Source organism: Saprolegnia parasitica, assembly GCF_000151545.1.
Source record: "Saprolegnia parasitica CBS 223.65 unplaced genomic scaffold supercont2.304, whole genome shotgun sequence".
Classification (NCBI taxonomy): Eukaryota; Oomycota; class Saprolegniomycetes; order Saprolegniales; family Saprolegniaceae; genus Saprolegnia; species Saprolegnia parasitica.
The window spans coordinates 1-10,342 of NW_012156698.1; the positions used below are offsets into that span (position 1 = coordinate 1).

The following is a 10,342-nucleotide window of genomic DNA, read 5'->3' on the forward strand; positions in this document are numbered from 1 at the left end:
TTGTTGGCCTTGCACTCGGCGACGATCTCGGCGACCTCTTCCTTGCAGCGCGCAATGGCCGTCGCAAGGCTCTCCGTGCTAATGAGCGACGGCTTGGGCGGTGCCGCGTCGCTGGCAAGGCGCGTGCGGCCATGCGGCTTGGTCTTCGTGGTCTTGGTCGGTGCCATGGTGCAAAATGCAAAGTGAGCATTTGGATATTGTTCGAGCGTCAGGCTGGCTGACGTCGAATCTTACCTCGCAATCGTCATTGATTGGCTATTTCCACCTCTGAAACGATCTTATTGACCAATCACGGACGATTGGACGCTGTTTTGGACGCTGAAATTCGATGCACATCGACAACTCAGCCACCGACTCATGCCAGATGGATGCCCATCGAGGGCCGACCCCACCACAATCACACGCACTGCACTGGCAACTTGCACTCGAGGCGCGCACTGCTACACGCCATGTGGCAACGCTTCTAATAGCATGCGCAGTCCTTGGTCGAGATCGCCAGCACGCCAACACGTGGCTGCCACGATCTATTCCATGTAGGGTCGGTACCCCAGCGATACTATAGCATTGCCAGCGACCTCTTCTGCCATATATGCATTGCGAGACGCAGGACTGCTCCGCTGAAGCTTGCCGCCACGTGTGCTTGGACCCCTTGTAGATGCCGAACGCTTGGACACGCGCCAGGTGCTGGGGTAATAAAAACATGCAAAGGACACTCGCCAGCTACATGTACGTACTGGTACAGGAGACTCGTGCCGCACAATCGCCTGCGGAGGGGTCGTGGCGTCTGCCGTGGGGTTGTGAACGTGCTGCTACGTACTTAACCGGGCACAGTGGGTGCGCCTTTCCACATGGGGCAAAGTGGGTGCGCCTCTCCATATGGGTGCTTTTTCTAGTGCCGATCGATTGTGATCAATCTTCGAACATCGTCCGTACCTTCCCACTCTTCCAAGCGCCACCATGTCGTTTGCGTGCTGCTGCGCCGGTAAGCTCGAGGCCGACGCCGCCTTTGACGACACGGCCAAGCCGTACGCCCGCGCGCCGTCGCCGCAGGTCACCCGCGGCGTGGCCATCGTGCCCACGCCGCTCAACGCCCGCACCAAGCCGTCGTTCTTCAAGCCCCGCGCGCGCGCGTGGAACCTTGACGCAGCGATCGCGTCGTGCAAGGCCCAAGTCGCTGCCATTGCAACCGAGTGCTACGCGGCCAATCGCCACTTCCGCGACGTCGAGTTTGACTTGAGCGACGACGACTGCTTGAGCTCGCTCGCCGAGGAATGGGACCGCGCGCCGCCTGGCGGCACTCTTCGCGTCCGTGATATCTTTACGTCGCCTGTCTTTTGCGACCATGGCTACGACGCCAGCGACATCACCGACGGCTACGCATCGTGGTTCCTTACGGCCGTCGCGTCGGCGTGTGCGATGCATGGCCTCCTCGAACGGGTGTGCGTGGCCCGCGACGAGAAGGTCGGTGTCTATGGCTTCATCTTCTTCAAGGACGGCGAGTGGGTCCCTGTGCTTATTGACGACCAGCTCTTTGTGTCGGAAACGGACTTTGACCACGCCGACTCGGGCGGGATGGCCATGACCAAGAAGACCTTCAACGCGACGTTTCGGTCCGGCTCGTCGAGTCTAAGCTTTGCCAAAGCCGCGTCGCCCAACGAGACGTGGCTGCCGCTCCTCGAGAAAGCGTACGCGAAGCTCCATGGCGACTACAAGTCGATCGAGGCGGGATTGACGGGCGAAGCGCTTGAAGACCTCACGGGCGGTGTCACGACGCGAACTTATCTGAAAGACGTCTCAGACCATGACGCGCTGTGGCAACACGATCTCATTGGCCATCTCCACGTCGACGCGCTGTTTGCCGCGTCGATCGAGACCAAGCACTCGTACCCGGACTTGGCCTCGAGCAATGGGTTGCTGCATTTGCACCCATACGCGGTGCTGCGCGCGGTCGACGTTGGCGGCCACCGACTTGTCCAGCTGCGCAATCCGCAGAAAGGGCATGAATGGACCGGCGACTGGTCGGATAGCTCCGAGCTCTGGACCGCCGAGATGATTTCCGCGCTTGGCCACACCGGCGGGGACGATGGCTGCTTCTGGATGTCCTGGACGGACTTCCTCGACGAGTTTACCCACCTCGAGCGCACGTGGGTCGATGACGCCGCCACGTCACTCGCTGTGCGCGGGAGACCGTGGGTGACACTGCGTGCGGAATGGCCGGCGACGTGGCAGCCGTCAGTGTTTACGTTTGATGGCCCCGACGTGCTCTCACGGGTCACGCTCGTGCTGCAGCAAGCCGACACGCGCCGCTTTGTGGGCCTCGAAGGCAGCTACAAGTTTGGTCTTCGCTGCGCTTTGTACCGCAGCCCAGACGCCGCGACCAAAAAGAAGCGGGTCCTCGTCGGCCAATATACCCAAAACGCCTTCGACCGCAGCGCCAGCCTGCAAGTCGTGCTCCGCCCGGGCCAGTACGAGCTCGATGTGATGGTTCTCCGCACGGCCTCGGGGCGCGCGTCGATCGAGGAGGTCATTGCCGACGTCGGCGCGTCGCGGCCCGAGAAGCTCCGACAGCGCTGTGAAGCCGTGGATGCGAGCCGCGCCCGCGCCAAGAGCGATGTGCACGTGCTCGCAATGGCGGCTGCGACGCAACACACTGCGTACGAGCGCGCGCGGGCGACAGGCAGCACACAAGACGATGGCAGCCTCGAAGGATCGGTTGTTGTCGGCCTCCGCCTTTTGTCGAAAGCCGTTTAAGCTAGCATTCCTGGTGTATTACAGACGATAAGACACGCTATTGTTTGATGTCTTTGTGTTATAGCGACCGGCGCCAAGTACTAAGAAACGGCGAGGTTCAAAGCGCCGCCACGCGAATTCGCGTGCTGGAATGTCCCGGTACACGTGTGACGACGATGCGTGAATCGACTAAAGTCGACGGGGGCTCCTCAGTCGCTGCAAGGTCCGCGATCTTTGTAGCGTCGATATCCAGTTCTCGCCACAGGTTTATCCGTGGAAGCCGCCTTTCTACACCATCATTCCTGAAAGCTCATAATGATGGTCCATGACGTGGATGGACTGCATCAGCACGTGGGTGCAATCGTTTGTGTGGGATTTGGTGTGTTGGACGACGCATAGCAAGGTATTGCTGTGCTACTACAGTATGGGTGACGGCCGTGCAGCTCGTCGTTGCAGCGTCAAAGCACATCGCACGGCGTCTACCAAGCTGGGCAACTGGCTCGGCACGGGCCCTCTCGAGCTCCACTTCCACGACATGACCAACGACGATACTAGTACGTCGGATATGTCGTCAGTCTCATTCGCATACTAGTAGCACTTGCGGCCGTGTGGACTTGGAAGGCCGCACTCTTCAAGCCGCGGGATTCAGGATCGACGTGCCCATGCTCCCACGAGGGGTGCTGTGACAGAGAGTAGGGCTAAAATGACGCAATAATGCGTCGGGTTGTCGCTCGTTGTGCTGGTTTGTGCCAGGTAAGTTGCCGTTTCCACGTGGCATGCTGCCAGCTGCTGCACTCGTTTAAGTTCGACGTCCGCGCACAACGGCAAAGTAGCACCCACCTCACGCCTTCGGTGCGCTTTCTACCTGGCACCGCCGCAGGTGATGCTCACTTTACCTTTTGCCTCGTCCGAGACAAGAATCTACGATGCCTGCCAAGACAAAGCGCCGCGCCAAGGTGACGGCGGTCACCAAGCCGTCGTTGCTCGCAACCGAGAGCCTTGCGACGGCCATTGCGCGCTGCAAGGACGAGGTCGCCGAGATTGCGGCCGAGTGCCGGGCCAACAACCGCGTCTTCCGGGACATTGAGTTTGACATTGCCGGCAACGAGTACGACTGCCTCAGCTCGCTCACCGACCTCTGGGACTCGACGACGCCGGGTGGTGCGCTCCGCGTCCGCCAGATCTTCAAGGACCCGATCTTCTGCGACGATGGCTTCGACGCCGGTGACATCCAGCAAGGCACGACCGGCAACTGCTGGTTTCTCGCGGCGCTCGCATCGGTGTGCTGCGTACCCCGGGTCATTGAGAACATCTGTGTCGCCCGCGACGAGAAGGTCGGTGTCTACGGCTTCATCTTCTTCAAGGACGGCGAGTGGCAGCACGTCATCATCGACGACCAGCTCTACGTCACCCACACCGATTTTGATCACGCGTACGAGTCGTACGTTATCAGCGACAAGGCCAAGTACAAGGAGCTTTTGCGCACGGGGTCGCAAGCGCTCTTCTTTGGCAAGTCGTCGTCGGCCCGCGAGACGTGGTTGCCGCTGCTGGAGAAGGCGTACACCAAGCTCCACGGCGACTACAAGTCGGTCGAAGGCGGCATGACGGGCGAAGGCATCGAAGACCTCACAGGCGGTGTCACCACGACCATCTTGACGACGGATATCCTCGACTATGACCGGTTTTGGGCCGAAGAGTTTTCACGCACCAACGTCGACACACTCTTTTCGGCGGCCGTCATCAAGAAGTACTCGGGCTTGGAGTCGCGTTCCGACAACGGCTTGGTGCATCTGCACGCGTACTCGATCCTCAAGGCGGTTGAAGTCAACGGCACGCGCTTCCTCATGATCCGCAACCCGTGGGGGCAGCACGAGTGGAACGGCCGCTGGTCGGACGGCTCGAAAGAGTGGACGCCCGAGTGGATGGCAGCTCTGGATCACAAGTTTGGCGACGACGGCGCGTTCTGGATGCAGTACGAAGACTTTATTGAAGAGTTCACCGAGATCGAGCAGACCCGTCTGTATGACGCCAACTGGTTTGTCAACCAAGAGTGGATGGAGTACCGGTCGGCGTGGCCGGCAGCGTGGGATCAAGGGCTCTTTCAGTTTTCGCTCTCAGCTGACGGGCCGGCCAATGTCGTGCTCGCTAAGGCGGATGAGCGCTACTTCCACGGCCTCGAAGGCCCATATGACTTTGGCCTGCGCCTCGCCGTCTACCGTCGCAACGACGACGGCGAGAGTCGGTCGTTTGTCGGTCATTTCGTGCAGAACTGCTACAACCGCAGCATCAGCTTGGAGTTCAAGTCCCTCGAGGCCGGTGAGTACGACGTCGATGTCATGGTCGTGCGCCGCGGCCGCGGTCAGCAAGGCGCCGAAGACGTCATCTCGGACGTCGGCAACGCCCGTCCGGACAAGCTGCTTCAGATCTGCAAGAACTTTAACGCGAGTCGCGCCCAGGCCGTCAACCTCCATGGCGAGTACGACATTCTCGACAAGGCCAAGGAGACGCAGTCGACCGAGTTTGAGATCGCGGCCAACCGCGCGCGGAAGGAAAAGCTTCTGGAGATCGAAGCGGAGGAGCCGGAGGACGAAGAGACGCCAAACGACGACGAAGAAGGCAACGACGACGACGATGAGGCCCAGGACCAAGAGGAAGAGGAAGAGACCGCCGAAGAGCCAATCGAGGGCGATGCGCTCAGCGGCGCCGTCGTCCTTGGCCTCCGCGTCTACACCAAGGACGCCAACGCTACCGTGACGGCCGTCATCAAGGCCGACTAATGACATGGTGGTAATTCTTTTATCGACTAATATTTACGTTTTGGTTCGAGTGCAGACTGTTTAGAAAAGCACAGTAGACTAATTGGTGGCATCCAACACGATGGACATCGCATGCGAGTAGTACACCAGTATGTATGTGGAAGCGTATCTCGGACGAGGCTTGGTCGTGGCGTGTTGCTGGTAGCGTGATGGTAGAGTGCAACCACGTCGTTGGACCGCTCCCTGCTGCTGCCACGTGCTCCTCCATTCGGATTTTATCCGGACACGATTATCTGGACAATCAGCACGACAAGCTGCTAGCCAGGTGAGTGCCACATCGGCATTTGGAGTTTGGAATGAAGTCTCTTGTTTCGTTCTATGTGGATATATAAAGCTTTAAGGGGCCCAAAACTTCAAGAATGGTGCTCGTAGCGTTTCTACAGCGTGTGTTATGCGCCGATCAAGTTGGGCATAGTCTAAAGCATCAGTGTATCAGTTTCCATCGACTTCAACGGCTCAGAATACACACTGTACGCACGCTACGAGCACCATGCTTGGCGTTTGGGGCTCCTTAAGACTTCCTCTCTTCGCATAGATCCAAACAAGAGACTTCATTACAAACTTCCCAAGTCGATCTCTCATCGAGCAGTTTGCTGCGTCGATGTCGACTGTCCGGATGAAAGAGGCTGCAACGAGACCCAAACAATTCAATGCTACTAGTACCGGTAGGATCCACGCTGGGAGCCACCCCCATGCATGAAAACTCCGTCTTCGTCGGATTATAACGCTAGTTGAAAAAAGAGTACTTGGTGCACTCGGATTCTTTCCGAGTGTAAACGGACAAGCGTGCCCGCGACGCTGTTGCAATACCCAATCCTTACGTGCCGCCGTTCAGTAGCGCGAGACCGTTGATGACTGCTGAGGCGCTGTTCATGTGAGGTACGCGACGTGTCTTGCTCAAGCGTCGTGAGCAGTTTTCTAGTAATTTTTGTGGATTACTGTACACAGAGATCTAGCAGTAGTGGATATTGAGCCAATACGGCGCGTCCACGGCCATCGAGGGTGTCGGCTCGAAGAAATATCCTTCGTCCTCCTTCCTGATGATTTCGTACTCCAATTCGTCGTCTGCCTCCAAGCACGCGGGCGTGGAGCTTGTTTGGCTCTTGTCCGACGCCGCACTCGCGAGATCGACGATTGCAACCGTTCCTGGTGTCTGCTCCATGGACGGCACTTGTTGGTTGCTCTCGCCCATCGCAGCACCGGGCTCGTCACTCGTCGCCTCCTCGTTGTGCGTCTCGCACAAGAAGGAGGTCAACGCTGTCGGCTCGTTGACGTCGTCGTCGTTCGTCTTAATTGCTGCTGAATCTTGGCTTTCTCCCGCGTCTTCGCTGAGCATGGTCTCGTCGACGACCGTCGCCGTGACGCTACTCGCAAGCAACGAGCCTTCGTCGCCACTCGTCGCGTCCTCGTTGTCTTTCGATAGCAATGGCTGCATCTCGTGTAGGCACACAAGAGCGGTCTCATCCACGCGACTCATTTCACCGACCGCGCCTGCTGGTGTCGCGTCTTCCTCGAGCACATCTTGCCCCAGCGGCTCGGAAGCATCCTCGTCACTTGGATCCGTTGGCGCTGCGCTCGCGGCTTCAGGCGCTGTACCGAAGCGCAGGGCCATATCGTTTTGCGTCAGATACGGCAAGCCGGAGGGCATGACGTGCGAGCTCAAGCGATGCACGAAGTCGGCGACACTGGTTTCGCACCGCCGCAGACGAGCGACGGTGGCTTGAATAGCGTTGTCCAGTGCAGCCACTGCGTGCAAGCGCGTTGCATCCAGTGCGTCACCGCGTGTGAGAAAGGGCTGCAGCTGCAACTGCGCCATCGACCACTGCGCGATGGCTGCACGAAGAGCTGCAAGGAGATCTCGATGGGCGTCCAGCGCATGGTTGACGAGCGCGGCGAGCAAGCGAGAAGCGACATCGGAGTCGCTCGCGTCGAGAAGAGCTTTTGTGAACGACTTTGTGACTTGGTACAAGTGGTGCATGGCCAAACGGGCCTTGAACTCGCTCTGGCGACCGTCGTCGATGCTCTTTTGAAAGTCGCCGAGCCCCGTCGTCTCCGCGGTGGCAGGAAGCCCCGACAACACTTGGTGCCCCGCGACCATAGGCGAGGTATCGCTGCACGTCGCTGCATGACCAAGGTCCGTGCCGAGACGTACGAGAACGAGGATCAGATCGACCCCGTTCAAGTTGTTTTGTGCGGCGTCCAGCGCGTCTGCGAGGACGTCGAGGTACTCGGGCACCTCGGCGCCAGCAAAGCAAACAACATTTGCTGCGTTCGCGTGCGTATTGAGGACGGCGCACACGGCGGCGTAGAGGAAATCGGCGTGGGGCAATTGCATTTGGAGAGAAAAAACTGCAAGTGCTATCTCATTTCAGCCACTGGTGTACCGGTCTGCCATGTCACGGGCTACGTGATACCAAGTTGATACTTTGACGCCGGGAGAAAGCCGGACTCGACTTGATACTTGCACTTGATTATAAACCGATGAACCTGGACAGAGGCGCAACAAGAATCGACCACCCGCTGCAGCGTACCCGACGCCATCGGTACCCAAGTGCACCGAGCATATACGTGTTTCGCGTTATCTTCGTTGTTACAAAGAGTTCGCATACGTAGGATGGATCTCTCCGTGCGCAGCTCACTCCCAACGACCAAGTGCTGGCGCTGACTCCCACGCATTCGGGCGTAGCACTACGTATGCAAACTCTTTGTAAGGAAGATAACGCGGAACACGTTGATATATATACGTAGCGACTAGCCATCCCCTTCCTCATTATTCGTTCACCGGGCCGTGGCTGCGCAGGCGGCGGTGCGGGGGCTCGTCATGCTCTTCTGTAGTCGTACGGGGGCGCTCGTGGCCGCGGGTGAGACCCAAAAGACGACCCAATTCAACCAAACAACAACAAGACTCGACTAAGGTAGCGCCATCGTATATTGCGTACTAGTACATGCTACGAGTAGCGCGAACGGCATTAGTGACAACATGTAAAAAGGGTTCTATAAAAAACGAAGTCAAAGGGCGCTGCATTTTCTCTCGTGGCGCATGATTGATACTAGTACTCAAAATAGTCGTTTACCACTTGTACCGAGTGCGTGGTTGCCGCGAGGGGTCCGTCGCGGCACTTGTTGCATGTGGCAAGGAGGCGGCACATGGATGCCTCCAAGGATTACAGATACCGCTCGTCCATTTGCTCCCACGAAGCTGGGTTCTGTATCTGCCTGCCGAGCTCGTTCTTGACATTCATGCCCTTCAAGGTCGTCATGCCGTTGTTCAGTAGCGTAATGACGTCTTCCATTCGTGTCGCGAGGCAGCGCAGGTGATCTTGGAACGACATTGGCACCTCGTTGAGATCGCCCTTCTCGACGTCGACCACTTCAAAGTCCTCGGCGTCATTTGGCTGAGCGCACGCCACTCGCAGCACGCCCAAGGAAGCTTCTGGCCTTGAGAGAAGCCAGTCGAGATCTTGCTGCGCTGCCTCGAGCAAGCTTATGGTGTCGGCGAGCGAGCCGACAGCATCCATGAGGATCGTGCGTCCCTCTGTCAAGATGGCAGACACGAGCACTTGGCCGTCACGAGGCTTGTCGGACCCGCGCAGGTCTAGAAATCCTTGCAAAAACGCACGCGCCTCGTCACACCACTGCAAAATCCACCGGGAGGCTCGCTCGTGGGCGTCGCCGGCGTCCAGTAAGGTCGTCGTGAGGCGCCCGACGGTCGCCGCATCGGTCGGCGTAAACGCACCAATGCAGTGGTCCAAAACGTCGAGGGAAGCACGGACAAACTGCGGCGGGTGCGTCGGACCGTCAATCTCGGCCAAGTACACCTCCAAGCAGACCGACAGCAAGTCGAGGGTCGCGGCAACCGGCCCTTTGTGCTCGGCGTGTGCAGGACTGTCTTTGGACTGGCAGGCTCGCTGGTCTCGGTATGGGGCCGTGATCGCATCGTACATGGTCCACGGGTGGAATGCACTGGGGCTTTCGAGATTGTGGGCTTGCTTCGTCGTGCACACTGCCAATGTAGAGACATGGAGGGAACGAAGGTGGTGGTAGCCGTGGTATACAACAAACCCGACACCCATTAAGGTTACGAGATGTGGCTCGACCATGGCGAAGCGTGTGATGCAATACAATTGACAAGTGATGCCTACCTCGGAGAGCCCTCGGCACTTGCTTGGTCGACTTGATAGTTGGTTGATCGTTGCTTGATAGATTTGGATTTTTCGTGTATCCGGATTCCGGATACATGGATGTGCCAGATAAAAAGGGTATCCGGCAACCTCTGGTTTTGAATAGATACGGCGATCCATTCCAAGAGTTTCGACCGACGGGGTCGACCATGACGAGCTTCGCCGACGTCTTCCGCCCGTCGCTGCAGGCGGCGGCTCTCATGGCCGAGTACCAAGACGGTCTCTTCGAGGACGTCCGCGCGTACATGGCGGACTTCCGACGCCATGCCCGCGAGCACACGGAGACCAAGCCGCAAGGCTACGAGGTGACCATCTACCCGAGCCGGCTCCACGATGGACCTGCGTTCGGTCTCAACTGCAGCGACCTCCTTCTCGGTAAGCTCGCTGTATCGCGCCAGGTTTGTGAAGCGCCAGTGCACTTTGCGGCGCGCCAAGGCGACCTAGCGATCATCATGCGCTTCCTGGCCTGTCGCCCGACGTGGCTCTGCCTCGACACGATTGCGTGCGCGCTGGCCCACAACCAGGTGGAAATCGCGACGTTCCTCTTGCAGCACCGATCGATCATGCACCCGCGCCCGCTCTGGTCGCCCGTCGCGGCCCCGCGCCTCCGCAGGC

General features: G+C 58.6%; 5 protein-coding genes across 5 annotated transcripts; 2 read left to right on the top strand and 3 right to left on the bottom strand.

Annotated features, from left to right (window-relative positions):
• Positions 1-15: 15 nt before the first annotated feature.
• On the bottom strand, positions 16-167 carry SPRG_16414 (hypothetical protein; the record flags this gene model as incomplete). The annotated part of the gene is made up of 1 exon (XM_012355771.1): positions 16-167. A coding segment is annotated over one exon (152 nt), but the record flags the coding sequence as incomplete, so codon positions are not given.
• Positions 168-900: 733 nt separating this feature from the next.
• SPRG_16415 (hypothetical protein) lies at positions 901-2,751 on the top strand (the record flags this gene model as incomplete). The annotated part of the gene is made up of 1 exon (XM_012355772.1): positions 901-2,751. The coding sequence occupies exon 1, from the start codon at positions 958-960 to the stop codon at positions 2,749-2,751; it is 1,794 nt and encodes a 597-aa protein (XP_012211162.1). The 5' UTR covers positions 901-957.
• Positions 2,752-6,498: 3,747 nt separating this feature from the next.
• On the bottom strand, positions 6,499-7,881 carry SPRG_16416 (hypothetical protein; the record flags this gene model as incomplete). Its single annotated transcript, XM_012355773.1, has 1 exon — positions 6,499-7,881. The coding sequence occupies one exon, from the start codon at positions 7,879-7,881 to the stop codon at positions 6,499-6,501; it is 1,383 nt and encodes a 460-aa protein (XP_012211163.1).
• Positions 7,882-8,710: 829 nt separating this feature from the next.
• On the bottom strand, positions 8,711-9,490 carry SPRG_16417 (hypothetical protein; the record flags this gene model as incomplete). The annotated part of the gene is made up of 1 exon (XM_012355774.1): positions 8,711-9,490. One exon carries the CDS (start codon positions 9,488-9,490, stop codon positions 8,711-8,713), a length of 780 nt encoding a protein of 259 aa, XP_012211164.1.
• Positions 9,491-9,876: 386 nt separating this feature from the next.
• SPRG_16418 (hypothetical protein) lies at positions 9,877-10,171 on the top strand (the record flags this gene model as incomplete). The annotated part of the gene is made up of 2 exons (XM_012355775.1): positions 9,877-10,113; positions 10,136-10,171. 2 exons carry the CDS (start codon positions 9,877-9,879, stop codon positions 10,169-10,171), a joined length of 273 nt encoding a protein of 90 aa, XP_012211165.1.
• Between the last annotated feature and the right edge of the window lie 171 nt (positions 10,172-10,342).